The 18,719-nt window shown below is 39.0% G+C and overlaps 1 protein-coding gene across 6 annotated transcripts in view; it reads left to right on the top strand.

Moving 5' to 3' along the window:
* The window catches only part of Dlc1 (DLC1 Rho GTPase activating protein), a 389,714-nt gene that overhangs the window by 356,566 nt on the left and 14,429 nt on the right, over positions 1-18,719 (top strand). For all 6 annotated transcript variants that reach the window (XM_048791799.1, XM_048791800.1, XM_048791801.1 and 3 more), the window contains 5 exons: positions 3,200-3,271; positions 7,995-8,076; positions 14,324-14,387; positions 16,270-17,693; positions 18,463-18,639. In XM_048791799.1, coding sequence (XP_048647756.1) covers positions 3,200-3,271; positions 7,995-8,076; positions 14,324-14,387; positions 16,270-17,693; positions 18,463-18,639 — 1,819 coding nt within the window. The remainder of the gene's footprint in view (positions 1-3,199; positions 3,272-7,994; positions 8,077-14,323; positions 14,388-16,269; positions 17,694-18,462; positions 18,640-18,719) is intronic.

The following is an 18,719-nucleotide window of genomic DNA, read 5'->3' as shown; positions in this document are numbered from 1 at the left end:
AGAGTTTTCTAATTCTGGTTTCTACCAAAGCAGTGAGTTAAATTCTCATTTTTATGCAGCCTAAGTTTTCAAGGAGTGGATGTTTTTAACGTAAAATAGTTATGCTTGGCTGTTTCCCTTTGTTTCTTTCTCTTTTTTTTTGGTACTGGAGAGTGAACCTAGGAACAGTTTAAACACTGATCCACATGTCGGTCCATTTTATTTTTTATTTTAATTTTCTGTAAATTGCTTAGAGTCTCGGTTAGTTGTTGAGGCTGGCTTTGAATTTGCGATCCTCCTGCCTCAGTCTTCCCAGTTGCTGTGATTACCACTACCACATCTGACCCCTTTGTTTCTAAAAGAAGAACATTCTCATTTACTTTAGGATAAAGAAAAGGAAGGGTAAAATTACCAGAGCTCTGTGGTTCTTAAAAGTATTGCTTTTGAAGTGTATGTTTTTAATTAAATTATCTGCTTTAAAAAAAAAAAAAAGAAAAGAAAGCAAACCATTTTTCACATCATTTCTTTTTCACCAAGTGATCCTTAGAGTGACTATTTAAACTAGATCAAGTTTTGGTTATATGAGCGAATTTTATTTTCTTAGTGGTAGAAAATAAGAGAGACAAGACAAGATGGTAGGTTTGTGTGTTACTACACCACATGAGACCTTAAATAAATACTATATGTGAAAATACTATTGCAGTTTGTAAAGTATTCAAAAAATAGATGGAAATCTTTTTAGAAAAACATCTAACATCATTCATGCCTCTCAGTATGAGACCATTTTAATAAAAAAAGTCAGAAAAATGCTCTAAATGGGGGTGAAATCTGCTGGTGAATTGGTGTCTATAATTAAGGCTCTTCTATCTGTGCTGACCCAATGTTATGTCTGAATATAGTCAAAAAAATGTGGACATTGAGAATTTGTGCTTATGGTATTCATCACTTAAGTAAAATATTAAAAGAGTGAGCACATTTACTTTTTAACAATATATTATTCAACTGGGCATGGTGGTGCACGCTTGTACTCCCAGCAGTTTGAGAGGCTGAAGCAGAAGAATCTTAAGTTCAAAGCTAGCCTCAGTAACACCAAGGCACCAAGCAACTCAGTGAGACCCTGACTCTAAATAAAATACAAAATAGGGCTGGGGATGTAGCACAGTAGTCAAGTGCCCCTGAGTTCAATCCCTGGTACCCTCTTCTTCTACCATAAAAAAAGAAAGAAAATAATCTCTAAGGAGCTAGAAGAGGCGAATTATTTTAAATATTTAAAAAAAAAAAAAACAAGCAGTCTTTTTTCTCTCCTTATCTGTCTTTGGGGGAAGGGGGAGGATATGAAGATGGGAAAAAGTTATTTTCTCATTATTTAAAATAAAATATTGAACTGGGCATGGTGGTGCATGCCTATAATCCCAGCAGCTCAGGAGGCTGAAACAGGAGGATCACCAGTTCAAAGCCAGCCTCAACAATGGTGAGGCACTTAGGAACTCAGTGAGACCGTTTCTCTAAAAAAAATAGGGCTGGGGATGGGCTCAGTGTTCAAGTGCCCCTGAGTTCAATCCCTGGCACCAAAAATAAATAAATAAATAAATAAATAAATAAATAAATAAATAAATATTGAGTTTTTATGTTTCCCCAGCAATATTGTTTTCTAGAAATTATTTATAATTTTATTTAAAACCTCCTGTGGAGACAAGGTATGGATGTAAATACATGAAAAATAAAGTTAAGGCTGAGGTTGTAGCTCAGTGGTAGAGTGCTTGCCTAGCACATGTGAGGCACTGACTGAGATGAATTCTCAGCACCAATAAAAATTAAAAAATAAAGTGTTGTGTCCATCTAAACTAAAAAAAATAAATAAAGTTAGGTTCAGATAATTCACATGGAACCAACTCTATAGATTCTTTTATTCAGTGCGAACATTAAAGTCTTTACACATTAACGTCACTCCATGTGCTGCCCCCAATTTGGCCCTAAATTTTGTATTTAATGGTGGTACTTTCATCTCTACACTGAAAAGACTCATGCAGGTAAACTTTGCCATGCCTTTCCACTCTAGGCCATAATTGTTTTTAGCTGGGGTATTCACTAGCTTGGAAAATCAGGGGCTTGTTTTTCTCTTTGGTGTGCCCAATAAGGGCATTCCTACTTGCTTTAATGAATTTGAGTGTTCTTAATTACCTTTCTTGAAAGGCCCAAAGAACTCATGAAATAATAGGTGAAAGATGCTTTGAAACAGTAAAGTCACTAGACAAAAGTAAGGTGTGTATACCTCTCCTAATATATTAGCCATCTCCCTCCCATCTGGCTCAGAGGAGAGATGCTTAATGAAGATTTGAATCTGGGGTAAATTAAGCCATGTTGCGACCTCTATAAAAGAGTGAATAGCTGCACATAACTAAGTACTCTAATGGCCTGTGGAAGGCGGGAAGAGGAGTTGAAAGGAAAATTCTTTGTACAAACCGAGAAACTAATTAATGTGCCCAGGACCTCCTCTGTGAGTCAGTTTTAATGGGATTGTAAATAGGTGTTTGAGTGAGCTGTAACACAGTGTGTTGGATGCTCTGGGCCTTCCTGTTTATCAATACTATCTACAAGATGGTAAACCACAGGGAGGGAGACGCTTTATTAGGCATTTCAGCCTGCCAAGACTGGGATTTATGGACTTCATGCCTTCATGTCATGGGGCAGCCTGGGCCTCTCTTTTACTGGGTTAAAACCTGTGGGCCTAAAAACTCATCACCAGGATACCTGGGGCTGTGAAAACACCCAGCCCCTGGGTGTCACAAGTCTGTAACCTTGCCCAGATCAGTTCTACTCTAGGGTGTCCCATGTACTAGGTGGATTTTGGTGGAAGTAAAAAAAAAAGTAAAGCGGGTTAAGCCAAGCAGGCTTGAAATTGTTATAGGGTCCTCTTCAATTCTGTCATTCCGCCCTGTTTTTATGATCATCTGTAACTGGAGCACTTCAGAAGCAGAGCAGAGTAACCTACTTTTAGGACCCCATTTTTGTGTTTTCTTTAAAGGGAAGATAGAGTAATTACATACGTCTGAAAAACTCTGAAAAGATGTATAAAGATGTAAACCATTTGAATAGAGTGGGCTTTTTGTTTGCTAGCCCATCTATATTTTCTATTAAAGTCAGGTTTTGCTTGTATAATAAAATCAGTTTAAGTCAAAAGGTGGATGAGGCTGACAGCTTTGTCTTTCTTCTGTTTTAGAAATCGAAGCCAAGGAAGCCTGTGATTGGCTGCGGGCAACTGGTTTCCCCCAGTATGCGCAGCTTTATGAAGGTAAGCCCAAAGGCCATTTTTCTTTAAATTGACATGATTATAATCTTTGGTTTATGATTGTTCTTGATCTATGACTTATTTTCAGGCATTTGTTACTTAGTATATGTTTCATTTCATTTAAAAAAATAATAATAATGTAGAGCCAGGCATGGTGACGCACACCTGTAATCCCAGCAGCTTGGGAGGCTGAGGCAGGAGGATCGAGAGTTCAAAGCCAGCCTCAGCAACAGCGAGGTGATAAACAACTCAGTGAGACCCTGTCTCTAAATAAAATACAAAATAGGGCTGGGTACCTGGCTCAGTAGTAGACTGTCCCTGAGTTCAATCCCAGTACCAAAATGATAATAATAATAATAATAATNGACAATGTGTTTGTGTTCTTATATTTAAAAAAAAAAAAAAAAAAAAGGTGATTTAAAGACTTTAAAAGCAAATAAATGTTTGTTTAAAAAAAAAAAAATTTCTAAATTGTGTGTCCCCACAGTTCAGGCATGCTACCCTATCTTGTGAATAGACCACTGCAGTTTATTCCTGTCCACACTCTGATGGGTGGGCATTTCAGTTGTTTTGCTTTTACAAAATGTGCTGTTTTGAACATTCTTGTAACTTTCTCTGGAAGTGCGTGTATGTTTATCTTGTGGGTATTCCTAGGAAGAGAGTTGTTTGGTAATTTAAAAAACTTGCATAATGCAAATTTTTCTTCAGTGCGCATACCAATTTTCACTCCTATCAATCACATATAAAGATCCTGCCTGTCCACGTACACTCAATACTTGATATTGTCAGACTTTAATTTTTGCCAATCAAGTGGATATAAAATGATATTAAATAGATTTTCACTTCCATTTCCCTTAGCATTAACAAAAATAAACAATTATTCATTTTATGGCCATGTGTTTGATTTTCTTTGATATGTCTCAGGCCTATCATCCTCCTAAGTTGATTGTGATTTTTGGGGGGTGGGTACTGGGGATTGAACTCAGGGGCACTTGACCACTAAGCAACATCCCCAGCCCTATTTTGTATTTTATTTAGAGACAGGGTCTCACTGAGTTGCTTAGCACCTCGCTAAATTGCTAAGTCTGGCTTTGAACTCGTGATTCGCCTGCTTCAGCCTCCCAAACTGCTGGGATTACAGTTGTGCACCACCACACTTGGCTATGTGATTTTTTAAATGATGTGTAAGGGCTCTCAATTCTACATTCTCATCCTTGTGGGTCATGAGTTGCCACTGTCTTTTCCTCCATTTGTAATTAATCATTCCACTCTTCTTTAGGTTGTCTTTTGATTTTAATTTTTTTTTTTGTAACAGTCAATTTCTTAATTAAGAAAAATGAACCTTGTAAAAAAAATCGATATCTGGACTAAATGCTTTTCATATCATCTTCTCATTAGTGCCCTGTAGGTGACTATATGCTGAGGCTATGGGGCCTCAAATCTGGCTCATTCTCTGAGCCTCTGAGTACCAAAATAGATTATGTGTACTCTGTGCATGTCAAAAAGAATAAGTCATTCATTTAAATAGGAGTTTTATTACACTCCATATGAGTTTGCTTTAAAATAGTTACAGCTGTGAATGAGCAAATTCCATTTTATGGATAATTTTCAAAGTTGCACGAATGGTAAAGTCATTTCTAATTTGCAACACATGATCTTCCTCCTGGTAGCTCACATTAAAAAATATTTTTCATCTTTTTTTTTTCCCCCTGGTACTGGGAATTGAACCCAGGGCCTTACATATACTAGGCAAGCACTCTACTGCTGAGCCACATCCTCAGCCCTGAAATCTCTTATTGTTTCTCCATTTCAGAGAAAACCTCTGGTTTTGTTTTATTTCTTCTCATTTTCAAAAGTTGTTGGTTCAGTGCCATATGTCTTATGGTCATAGGAGTCGAGTTATCTTTCCTTTAGAAAAATTCTTGAGCTATTAAAGATCTTTTTTAAATTAATTAATTTATTTTAATTTTTTAAATTTTAAATTTATTTGTTTATTCTTTAAAGGACTTTTGAGGTGGGTGGGGAACAGCAATCAATTAGATTTTCAATTCACAGCTCTGGAGATGAGAATGATAATTGCATTTTCAGCATCTGACTTCTCACCTGTTCAGAAATCAAATTTCCTTCAATTATGTCGATTTGGGTGTTGATCTGCTGCCTGGTGGCACCTTCTGGTGATTGTGTCTGTTTGCTAAGAACGAGTTCAAGTCTCTGTCTTACTTCTTTCACCATCCTAAAATGCAGATGGCATTTTCATAAGTGACATTTGGGGGCCCTTTCATGCTCCCAAGTTGTTTGAAGTGTAAGCCTGCTTTTGAGGTGCACTGTACATTGTTCTGGGCTATCATTTCCCCCGTCCATCCTGCCACTGTGTTCAGGGTGAGCACATACACACCACATACCAACCCCCACATTCCTCGTCTTCCTGTTTAGCTTTATTTTTGTACTTGGCAATTTACACTTCCTGCCTTTAAACCCAACCAAACTGGAAGTTGAATTCAGAACACTTCTATGCATGAGTGAACTATTATCTTCTAGAAACTAGATCTTTCAAAAGAGAGTAAATAAGAGAAAATTGTTGATTTAATTGTTTTACTGCTCACATTTAATTAATCACTACTGAATTTTTTAAAAAAACAGAATTATAGTTAATTTGGATCAGAAAAGTGATCCAAATCACTTTTTTCCCTATACTTAGGTTGCTTTTTCCCCTATACTTAACGTGCATGGGAGCATTTTAAGTTACATTTATAGATTTGACATTATACTATATATAAGTATTAAAAATTCATTCTATAATATTAGTTCTATTGTTTAATACAGTAACAACAAGGATGAGTTGTCTTGCTTTTATTCACTAAGAGCCAATATTCACTGTAAGCCTCCCATTATGTTTCTGCTGTAGCAGAGCCACTAAAGTCATTTGTCTAGGAGGGATTTGGACTGTCCATCTCTTCCTCAGTTTGGGCTGTAACTACTTCACTGTTCTGCCTGTATTATCATTCAGAAACAATATCAGTAATCTCACTCTTGCTTTCAGGAAAAAGAATAGACTATAAATTAATACTCATTGTGATTGTTTTTAAACAAGTATCCCTAGAAAATGGATTATTATGAATAAGGAGTCCCAGACCATTCTTTAAGATCAGCGATCATAAATTAGAAGCCAACTCAAGAATTAGAACTTCACAAGTCACCTGCAGCTCCTAAACTACTGATGGTCAGGTCTTTTCCAGTATTGCAGCGTTAGCCATTCTGAAGGCCAAAGAAGGTTTTTAGATGATGATAATCCTTCTATGGTGACTTTTTTTCCACCTATTCCTGACTCAAGTTGCTTCACACAACACTTGTTGCTGTGTACGTGTTCTTCTGTGAAGGCCCATTGTTTACTTTGATAGCTGAACTCCAAAGAGGGCCATAGCTTGCCTTTATCTAGTGGCAATTTAAGGGCTGTTCTAAGTTTCCACAACCAGGCTGGGGGTCTTTCTCCTCGGCTTGTCCTGGATACATTTACCTATTTAATTGCAGGGATTTATATTTCAAAACCTGGGACACATTTTTTAAATATATATTTTTTATTTTTAATTGATTACTACAGTGTGTGTGTGTGTGTGTGTGTGTGTACACACATATGTGCAGCAGTTTAGCATTTCAGTTGCATGTATGTAATGAGTAGTGGTCAGAACAGAGTAATTGGCATCTCGATCCAAATGTTTAGCATTTCTTCGTGTAGTGAACATTTTAAATCCTCTCTATTATCCATTTTTAAAAATGCAATTAATTGTTATAACCTATGTTTATGAATTGTTAATAACCTGTGGTTATTCTAGCATGCTGTAGAACATTAGAAGTTATTCTTTCTATTCAACTACACCCCTACACCTGTTACCCATCCTCTTTCTACCACTCCCCCAGCTTCCTAGACTCTTGGAAACCACTATTCTACTCTGTCTACAAGGGATCTTTTTAGGCAATACAGAAAAGGAAATTCTTCCATTGAGTTGACTTTTTTCCACCTTTTCTGCTTTTGAGTCTGATACAGCTTCTTCATTGTTCTGAGAGAATTCAACTCTTCCATAGATTAAGGGATCTGGGATTCTATTGTCCTGCAGTAACTTTATAGTTAGCCCTTTGTTTTAGGGAGAGTTGTATAAACTCCTGAGAATCCATATTGAAGTGTTAATATTTGTTTTAAAATATCATGTCTTGAATCCCCTTTAGCTCTCCATGTCATACAAATGCACTAGTCCCTGTGACTACCACTGGCCATTATCCTCTGGATCTTTCCTTGGCCTAATTTTTTTTTTCTTATCCTGATTATATGTGAGCAAAGACATGCATTTAAAAACAAAACAAAACAAAAAAAAGTAAATCACATTAAAAAAAAAAAAAGACTCCTTATCAATTCATTCTGGCTTAAATTATAACGGTTTATTGCCTTGGTTTGTATAAAGGTGGAACGGGGTTTTTCAACACTTACCTTTGACATAAGCAACATTTGGGTTTCCAGACCATTTTAGAGCTCTTTTAGGATGCTCGTGCTGAATTGCTTTAAACTGCTTTATTCTCCAAGAGCCTCAGAGAAGTTGGAAGAGAATGAACCTTCCTGCACACAGGAGATACTAATCACATTGCTTTGGGAGGTTTCTCCCCACTTTGGTGAACTGAGCCAGTTTATCCAGAACCTACGAGCTTGATAACATGTTTGTATTTATTTTTCTTATAGATCTCCTTTTCCCCATTGATATTACCTCGGTCAAGAGAGAACATGATTTTTTGGACAGAGATGCCATTGAGGCCCTATGCAGGTAAGTGAGCATGTTCTGAGCATTTCTGTTTTCTTTTCTTTAAAGAACAAGGCACTTATCACAGGTTTGATTTTCTTTTGTTCTGATCACGTCTGGTCTTTGATTAGCAAATGGTATAGTGACTTACCTTGCTATAAATCACAGACCTTTTAATTTAAAATGAGGTAAAATGCTCTTAGGTGATATTGCCATTAAAATAGCATTACCTTGTCTTCAGAGGTCCTCACATTAATACCATTCTGTGTTTGGATGCGGTACATCTAAAGAAACAGGTCAGTTTCTGATGGTCTTGAAACTTGAATAGGGTTTTTCAAAGAGGTCCGGTAATCGACTGCACTGCCCCAAGCAGGTACCCTAGCAAAGTCAAGGCTGCGCTTACACAGAGTGGAAATAACATATTCAGAGGAACAAGTACTGGGTGGGGGCCATGGAATAGCACCATCTTTTGAATTCCAGAAAGCTCCTTGTACCTCTGGCTGCCCCAGGTTATAGTAATGATAGGATTAAATAGGCTATAAAACAACTCAACACAGCCTTCAACATACAGGAGACAAGCAGTAAATGAGCATTGATGTGACGTGTGAATAAAACTGTCAGAAATCCTCTTTCATTGTGCTGGTGGCTCTTTGGGCTGAGGAGCAGCTTGTGGGTTTTTTAGCAAAGTGGAAGTCATAAAACCGGAGTCAGATGACGACTGGACGCTGATAATCCTTTCAAACCCTGTATGACATTTTTATTCATCTTAAGGTTATTCATCCTTTGTAATTTTTCTCCAAACCTAAAAACCCTAACTGCTGAATTCTGGGGGAGATTATATACATAGACAAAATTTACATATGATGATTTGTTTGTAAGATTCAAATAAATTCTCCTTTAATTTCAGTATTTATTTTAACTTGGAAAAATATGATTTAGGTACAATGAAATCCAGTATTTCTTTCCCCTTTGTTGGCAATAGCTCTATGAAAATATTTTTTTTCCCTCTTTCTTATGTAATACAGTGTTTCTTGGAGCAGCCAACTTTAGCAGTGGTTTTGGAGAAAGATAAATAGGATGTTTAAAATGGTGTATGGAAAAGACTAGTTCTTACGGTTTAAGGAGGGAGATGCCATATTAACCACAGAAACATTGTCAAACTTTTCAAGTCCAATTAAATAACTAGTGGGAAGTATGTAGACATTTTCTCAAAGAAAGCTGATTCCAAGCCCTGCGATGGTGTGTGTAATATCATAGCTATGTCATCTGCAATGAAAAAATGTCACCAATGCTGTTTTGGGAGGGGAGAAGTGTGTGTCTGGAATATAAACTACTCCAGACATTTTTAAAATGCTTTCATGCTTAGCTGCGGGGCAGAATTCATTTATTTTCAACTCATCACTGGTGATAATGCATATGAATGAGGTCACTCCTAAGATGCATCTTAGGAAATATCATCCATTTCACACATTTTAAGCCACTTGATGAGGGCCCTTGGAACAGCAGCATCAGTTTAGGAATTTGTGGATCATAAAAATATCACTGCAACATTTCAGCCCAAAGAGTCATGATTAAATTCTTGAATATTTTTGCTGTTGTTGTTGGAATATCAGTTTGAAATTTAACTTTCTTTTATTTGAAAGATTTACACTAGCTCTGAGTACCACTCAGAAAGCCACCTCCTATTAGAGAGAATAAATCTGTTCTTCTGGATCTTTCCTAAAAAGAAAAGCCTTAAAGATACTGGACTTTAATCTGTATTCAAACTCTGCCTCATATTCTGGTTGGGCTTCTGTTTTCTCTTAAACATAGAATAATGTATCACAGGTTAGCAGAGAGAAGGAAATACACTAATGAAAGTCAGGTGCTTTAAAAATTAAATGATCAGACCCAGATTTGAGGAAGTGCAGTAAGTATGGGGACTGTATTTTATTTTTAAAAAAGAAATTTTTCAGAAAACAGAAACATCATCAATTTGCTTGTAATGGAAAACCCACAGACCCTTGTCCCCATAGTTACATAAATAGACTATATGGAAATGGTTCCCTCTTGATGTCAGAAGAAAAAGATGGGAGCCATACAGGGCGGATTTCAGGCACCCTCCATAGATAACGCATTTCAAGGTCTGAGCTGTGCATAGCATAGTTGGGATACTCGTTTTACTGATGATGTGATATTTACTTCATTCACTGGAGCTGCCTATTCCAAATGCCTTCTCAGCAAGGGGAATTCCAGGGCCAACAGATAATGAAGCTATACTGTGGTTTAAAATTTCACCTTGTGGTTTGTGAAGTTCTCCCGGGGAACCACAGACTTTTTGTAGACATCCATCTCTTGCCCTGTTGAAATATTCTGAACAGGTGATTTTAAACATGTATGGAACTACAGTTGCAGAAATTCAGTTTAAAAGCTTTACAAAATCTTACATGATTTCTTGTCCCCAGGATTCCTTCCTTGTATTGGACCCTATTTTAGACACAGATATTACAAACAATCCTTAGAATGCACTAGCATTCTACTTTGTTGAAAATATTCATATTCCTATAATATTAGCAGGTCATACTACTTTGGCATTAACTACTTTGATCAAAAAACTGGGAGGAGCTATTCCCTTTTAAAATTTCCTACTCAGAGCAGAAGATTGGGAGATATAATGGGTTTGGGGAGGGGGATTGTTTTGTTTGTTTATTTGTCTTAGAATGCTAAAACTATCTCAACTATAAAGTTTGGTAAAGAACTAAATATAAAATTACAGTTGTAGGACTACTAGGGTATTTTGGGTTTGGAGTGCTCACCAACAGTCTTACATCACTATTAGGTATTTATTTGTTTCCTTGAAGAGATTGGCTCTTGTCCCAGGCTTTAACTTCGCTGAATAACCTGACCTCAGTGATAAGGCCATAATGATGAAGGAGTTCTTCTACTCAGTGTTAATACTTGGAGGAGTGATCAGCTTGTGCTGAAGCATATACAGATAATATTGCGAAATGTGATCTAATACCAGGATACCTCGTGTGTAATGTTGTCTGCCCATAGCTTCATAAAACCTTCTAAATTGCTATTTTCCTTTGGAATGAAAACTAATTCCTCCTATAAAAACATTGAAGAATTGTGAGCACCAACTGGAAATGGTAGAACGAAAAATAGATATATATCCACACTATCATCTTGAGTATGCACTTTTGTTTTAAAACAGCCCTGAAAGTGCGTAAATTGTGTCAAGCATCTACTTCCTTAAAGTTGATTTGAGCCTTGTTACCATTTCTGTTCTGCTTAAATGGAAACAACTCATTTTTTTCAGAGCAGTTGTACTAATTCCAAGAAAATATCTTTTAAGAATGGGAACAAGTTTTATTTTTCAGTTCCTAACGGGTTCTTTGCTTTCTCTCTCTTTATTTCTACTTTTCCCTGTCTTTATTTTGCATCCAGATTCATGCCTGCTCTGCTTTTATCAGGGTGTCTGCAGCACTGGGCAGCAAAGCTCTTGAACCTCTGATAGCCCCCTCCCTGTTCAGAGCAGGGTACAAGTTGTCCAGGAGATAAAACCAATGCATTCCTGTGGAGCTGAGCCCTGTGAGGGACCTGGTGGGTGGGGATGACCAGGGCTTCTGGACAGATAGTTATGGATAATCGATGTTTGAGCCACTTATTTGAGGGCTCCTACTTGGGATATAAGTTGCTCCCATTATTACCATCTATTTGTTTTAGAAAAGAATGCAGAAGATATTGTATAGAATACCAGAGCCACCATGTTTTAATTGTGTGGCCTTGGACAAGATTCATGACCTCTCCAAGCCCTCATGTCCTCATTTATAAAATGAAGATAAATCATAATATCCACACCATAGGGATACTGAAGACAAAAATGAGATGATAGCTACAAAATACAGAGCATAGTGCCTCACCTGGAATGAGCATCTAGCTAGCTTGATTTTTTTTTAAATTTTTAATTGACGTATAATAATCATACGTATTTGTGGGGTACTTTAGATATTGCAGTACATTTATACAGTATGTAATGATCACATCCTGGTAATTAGCATATCTGTCACCTTTGGCATTTATTGTTTCTTGTGTTGGGAACATTCAAAGTCCTTCCATCTGGCTATTTTGAAATATACAAATACACCATAAATTAGTGTTAGCTGTAGTCACCCTGCCATGCTGCAGAACACCAGGACTTTCTCTTCCTGTTTTTGTACCTTATACTAAACCTCCCTCCATTCCCCTCTTCTCCTCTCCTCCTGCCAGCTTCTGGTAACCACTGTTCTACTCTCTACTTCCATGAGATCAGATTATCTTTTCTAGCTAGAACGACTGTTTTATGTCAGTATCATCTATCTATAAGTAAATAAGGTCACACCAGTGGGCATTCTTTGGAGATCCCAGGGGATAAATGAAAACCCCAGAAACCCCAGAGAATAACTCTGGGCTTCAGGGTTGCAATGCCTTTAGCTGGTTGCTACCAGCATAAAAAGGTGAAGTTGGTCTTTATAAAACTGGCCTCCTGGGTCTTTTTTGTATGACTGCAATCTGGAATTGGTGAAGAAAACCCCTCCTCCTCCCCCCACAGGCCTCTATGCCTAGTAAATTGGGTTATAAACACCACTCAACCATTAAAGCTCAAATGAAGTCAAGAAGGTTTGATGAATGAAACCCAGACTTAAGACTAACTGTAACTATTCTGGATTCTTAAAATCTTGAAAACATTTGAGCACTGAAACACTGTGGGTTAAGTAATTTAAGTAATTGCTGCCCCTTGGAGAGGGACTTTATACACCTCCTTGTTTTTAAAATCTGCAGACTTTTTCCTCTGTTATTTGGTTATTTGTTTTCTTTCCCTTCCCATCGACAGAATATTCTGAACATAGGTACCCTGTGTTATCTCTGTTTATTCTATAAACAGGCTTCCACATAATCTAGGAAATCAAAGGCAGGCTTATCAGGCAGGCAGAGATACTTTCTATCCTGGTGCATCAAAGTTGTCAGACAAGTTGCAAGAACAGGATCAAGAAGATAAAGCCCTGAGGAGGGTACATGATCAGTTTGAATTTGGGCAAATTAAGTGCTGATATCCCATGAAAACATAAGAATTGCAATTTTAGGAGAAACTGGAAAACCAGTCAGGAGATTTGTGTTACTTAACGAGGCAGCAAACCGGAACTGGTTCATGGAGGACACTCAGTGATGGTCATCTGGAAGATGTTAGGAAGAATGGGGCCTGGAGAGCTGTCTCTCATACTTTCACAGACCAGTTCGCCAGGCATATTGAAAGCATGTCTTCTTTGAGCTATTTCGTTATTTCTCTGTGAGTTTTAAGCATTTCATTTTTAATGACACTCAATTATTTCCCTAATCTATCTATTTCTATGTCTCTTTCTCACTCTCTTTCCTCCAGGTTATAGTATCCAAATTTTTAAAATAATAATTTGTGTTATTGCTTTCACTATACCAAACATTATTCTCTCCTGAACAGGAAGTTATTAAAGAGGGCTAAAATTTTCTCTCTATACAAAAAAAATAAAATTACAAAGAGGTTGCCTGAGATGATTATTGGTCAGACATAACTAAAGCTTATTTTTAAATTAAAATTGTTTTCCCTTTTTATTGGTTCTTTTTAGTTACACATAACCTTAGGATTCATTTAGACATAAAAGCATAGAATATAATTTACTCTAACTCAGTCCCTGGTACTTCCCCCATTCTTCCCCTCCCCCTCTATTCTACTGATTTTTCTGCTGTTTTTCTTTTTTTTTTTTTAATTAGTGTTACTTCAAGTTTTGATGTCATATACAATTTACTTGTTTGCTGACGGCTCTAGTTGGTTCCTCGTTGCTGTCCTTATTTCTATGAAAAGAGACATTTCAGGTTCTTATTTTTTGACATTGAACTAACTTAATTGCATTTGCCTAATGACTCAACCTACCAGTTATTGAAAAAAAATGCATTTTCTCATTGAGAATTGCTTATTCCAGGAAGAATTAGAGGTACCTGCCAGTGCCCTTGTGGTGTGCCAATTTAGTATAAAATCATAAAAATTTAACTTACAATTTACTATAAAATCATAAAAAATTAATTTAAATGAAAAGCTTAAGAAATATAAAGGCTTTTATTTCACCCATTCACATTTTAGGGAAGTTTCTAATACATAAATTATTGATATTATTAAGTTCAGAGAAACTCACTAAATATGGCAGTTGTTTAGAAAAAAATGTTTACCTACCCATTAGTGGTTTCCTTTCTTTGCTAATGTTATTTCTTTGCTCTATAGGCGTCTAAATACTTTAAACAAATGTGCGGTGATGAAGCTAGAAATTAGTCCTCATCGGAAGAGAGTGAGTATGTAAATTATATAATAGGATTTGGGGGAAACAAGCAGGCAAACCTAAAACTGGATTATGTGTTTTGTAATAGGTTTGGTTTCTCATATTTTCTCATTCCAAAAGCATCTCCATGTTTAATGTTATCATCCAGTCAAGTTTACCAAAGAGTGTGTAGTGGTAACCAGCTAATAGATGGGGGTTTTTTTAGAATTTTTGTAAAAATTTGTGAATAGGTGGGTTTTTGTCTGAAGAAATCATCTATTATCTTTCCTAATGAACTCAATTCCTACTGTGATAACAAAGATGAGACTTAATGAATCCCAATGGACTTTTGCGTGACTCCCTAGAGAAAATAAAGCTAACCCCACTTTGGGAATTCCTCTGTCTTCCCGAATACAACAGTAACTACATTTCAAAGCTGTCAGGATAAAAACAAAGGCTGGTTCGGGGATATTGAAGAATAATAAAACATTTGGAGGGAGGAAAAGAATTGGGGGAGGAAACAGAGAAGCCAGGAAATCCCACACATTTCAGTCAATGGTTGCACATAACTGAATTGAATGGTATTTTCTTTTGCGAATGAGTTGGGAGGCCCTTTTAGGAGATCTTAGGAGAAAAGGTAATACTGGGAGTGAGTGTCACAAATTAGAATAAACAGGAATAAGTTGGATCAAAGAACATACTTTTGATTGTTCCGAGTACAAATGTTAATTATCATAGAGTCTCTGACCTGCAAAAAGTGGACTTCTTGGGGAGTTAGACCTTCTAAACAAATGAACTGGAACCTCAGCACCCACTGAGCTGTGTCTCCAAGTCATCGCATAATGCTCTTTACTCCCTTTCCTGCAAATCTTGGGTCAGGTGATATTTTTCACGCCTGTGGCAGAGATATCTAGCATGCAGAATTCTGCCTTTTGATACTGTGCCTCAAAGGCCAAGATGGAACAGTCTGTGACAGCCTATCTCTTGAGACCTGCACAGGAATCAGACTCACCAACAGAGATGTTACTCTGTGTTTATGGATGTTCCCTGCTGTCAGGACTGGGTATTTGTGAAGCCTTGTTAAATTGCCTGGAGCTGGTCTCGGGCTGAAACTGCACAGGACAATTCTGGAGTGAGCTCTGGTGGGGGGAGGGGAAGAAAAGGAACAGGTAAGACGTGGCCGGCACGTGATGGCTCGCTTTGCCTGGTCTCCATTAGTTTAGGAGAATTCAAAAATTTTTTTAGGGTGGCTGGATCTTCTAAGTTGCCACTCTTCTTAACTGTTGGGAGACTGCTTTCTTCATTGCAAAAGGATCGTAAACATATGCTATCTACAGACAGCAAAACTAGAGGTGGTCCCGAGGGAGTCCTACCATTGCCGACTCCAGTCCAAAATATTTTGCATGCCTAGAATTTTCACCAATCTCAGAGGTTTCCTTTGTGAGCAATTAAACAACCGATAGATCCAAAGTTTCCATAAAAATCAATCTTATTTAGCTCGGCATCAGTAGTACATGCTTATAATCCCAGTGACTCAGGAAGCTGAGACAGGAGGATCACAAGTTCAAAGCAGCCTCAGCAACTTCACAAGATCCTGACTAATTTAGCAAGACTCTGTGTCAAAATAAAAAGGGGCTGGGGATGTGGCTCAGTGGTTAAGCGCCTCTGGGTTCGATCCCTAGTACCAAAACAAAAAAATCTTATTTAGCAGGCAACACTTGATCGGACTTTCTCCTGTTACATTCTTTAACTATATCTTTTTAAAGAAAAAGAAAGTAAATGATGTGAAAGAAGTGGGGAATTTGGAACAATTAGTGGTGGCGTTGGAAAAATCTCCTGGCCCATAGCATGTGTCCTGGTCCCTGCTACCTTACGGTCCCTGTGTATAAATGGCTTCATTATGTCTTTGCAGAGTGAGGATTCGGATGAAGATGAGCCTTGTGCAATAAGTGGCAAATGGACTTTCCAGAGGGACAGCAAGAGGTGGTCCCGGCTTGAAGAGTTTGATGTGTTTTCTCCAAAACAGGACCCAGTTTCTGGGTCCCCAGATGATTCCCACCTGAAGAACGCCATGAGCCATGAAAGTATGCTGACGGACCTCAGCGAGCGCCAGGAAGTATCTTCTGTCCGAAGCCTCAGCAGCACCAGCAGCATCCCCACCCACGTGTCCCAGAGTGGGGATGCTGTGACACCCCGGACTAACTCCGTCATTAGTGTCTGCTCCTCCAGCCACTTTATAGGCAATGACGACTCTTTCTGCAGCCTTCCCTCTCCCAAGGAACTATCCAGCTTCAGTTTTAGCATGAAACGGCATGAGAAAAATGCCAAGTCTAAGACCCGAAGCTTGCTGAAACGGATGGAGAGCTTAAAGCTCAAGGGCTCCCACCACAGCAAACACAAGGCACCCTCCAAGCTGGGGCTGATCATCAGTGGGCCCATTCTGCAAGAGGGTATGGATGAGGAGAAGCTGAAGCAGCTGAACTGCGTGGAGATCTCAGCCCTCAATGGCAACCACATCAACGTCCCCATGGTACGAAAGAGGAGCGTATCCAACTCCACTCAGACCAGCAGCAGCAGCAGCCAGTCAGAAACTAGCAGCGCTGTCAGCACACCTAGCCCTGTCACCAGGACACGGAGCCTCAGTGCCTGCAACAAGCGGGTGGGCATGTATCTAGAGGGCTTTGATCCTTTCAATCAGTCCACATTTAACAACGTGATGGAGCAGAACTTTAAAAACCGCGAGAGCTACCCAGAGGACACAGTATTCTACATCCCTGAAGATCACAAGCCTGGCACCTTCCCCAAGGCCCTTTCCAATGGAAGCTTCTGTCCTTCGGGAAATAACAGCTCTGTGAACTGGAGGACTGGAAGCTTCCATGGCCCTGGCCATATCAGCCTAAGGAGGGAAAACAGCAATGACAGCCCTAAGGAACTTAAGAGGCGAAATTCCTCAAGCTCCATGAGCAGCCGCCTGAGTATCTACGACAACGTGCCAGGCTCCATCCTCTATTCCAGCTCAGGCGACCTGGCCGACCTGGAGAATGAGGACATCTTCCCCGAGCTGGACGACATCCTCTACCACGTGAAGGGGATGCAGCGGATCGTCAACCAGTGGTCGGAGAAGTTTTCAGATGAGGGAGACTCGGATTCAGCCCTGGACTCCGTCTCTCCTTGCCCGTCCTCTCCAAAACAGATACACCTGGATGTGGACAACGACCGAACCACACCCAGTGACCTGGACAGCACAGGCAACTCCCTGAATGAGCCTGAAGAGCCCTCTGACATCCCGGAAAGAAGGGACTCCGGGGTGGGGGCTTCCCTGACCAGGTGTAATAGGTAAGCGCCTTGCTCCTCCCACCGGATTAAGGAGTGGGGATCGGATAAAGACTGATGTTCGTAGCCATATCAGTTGCTGAGAAAAGTGTCAGCCCAGGAGATCCAAGATTCAGAAAGAAAGGATATTATTTAATGGGTGTGGACTTTCACTTGGGGAAGATGAAAACAAGGGGAGGTGGACTGCACAATCCCAGGGTGGACTTAACACCACTGAACTGTGCTTTTAGAAGTGGTTACGTGGTCAATTTTAGGTTGTGTGTAGTCAGCCCCCTTTCTCCCCTTTCTCTCCATCCCCCTTTCCCCCTTTTCTCCATCCAGAATCTCCACATCTGCAGATTCTGCTAATAGCAGATCAAAAAAATTTGAGGGAAAAAAACTTGTGTCTGCACTGAATATGTACCAACTTTTTTACCTTGTCATTATTCCCATAACAGTACAGTATAACAACTAATGACCGAGCTTTCACTATGTGTTAGGTATTAAAAGTGATCTGGAGATGATTTAAAGTAAACAGGAGGATGTGCATCATCTTTATGCAAATACTGTGCCTTTTGTAAGGGACTTGAGCATCTGTGGATTCAGCTATCTGAGCGGGATCCTGGAACAAATCCCCTGTGGACACCTAGGAACCATTGTACGCTTTGCCACAGGGGAAGAAAATGAATGGCCTGAAAACTGAATCCTTTCAGTTCCTAAGAGGACAGCTAGCAGCCTTGGCCAGTTTTGCATCTACCTTTGTGCTCACTCACCCTGCCCCATTCTTTTCCAGGCACAGACTGAGATGGCACAGTTTCCAGAGCTCTCATCGGCCAAGCCTAAACTCTGTATCTCTGCAGATTAACTGCCAGTCTGTGGCCCAGATGAACCTACTGCAGAAATACTCGCTTCTCAAGTTGACAGCCCTGCTGGAGAAGTACACACCTTCTAACAAGCATGGTTTTAGCTGGTAAGAACTTAAACTGTAACTTCAAGTGATGTTTTTCAGTCAACTCCTTGAGGCCATCCCCACAGTAAGCACATGGTAGT

The sequence above is a fragment of the Marmota marmota genome, unplaced genomic scaffold (assembly GCF_001458135.2).
Source record: "Marmota marmota marmota unplaced genomic scaffold, marMar, whole genome shotgun sequence".
Classification (NCBI taxonomy): domain Eukaryota; kingdom Metazoa; phylum Chordata; class Mammalia; order Rodentia; family Sciuridae; genus Marmota; species Marmota marmota.
This window is presented reverse-complemented; position numbering and strand designations above follow the sequence as displayed.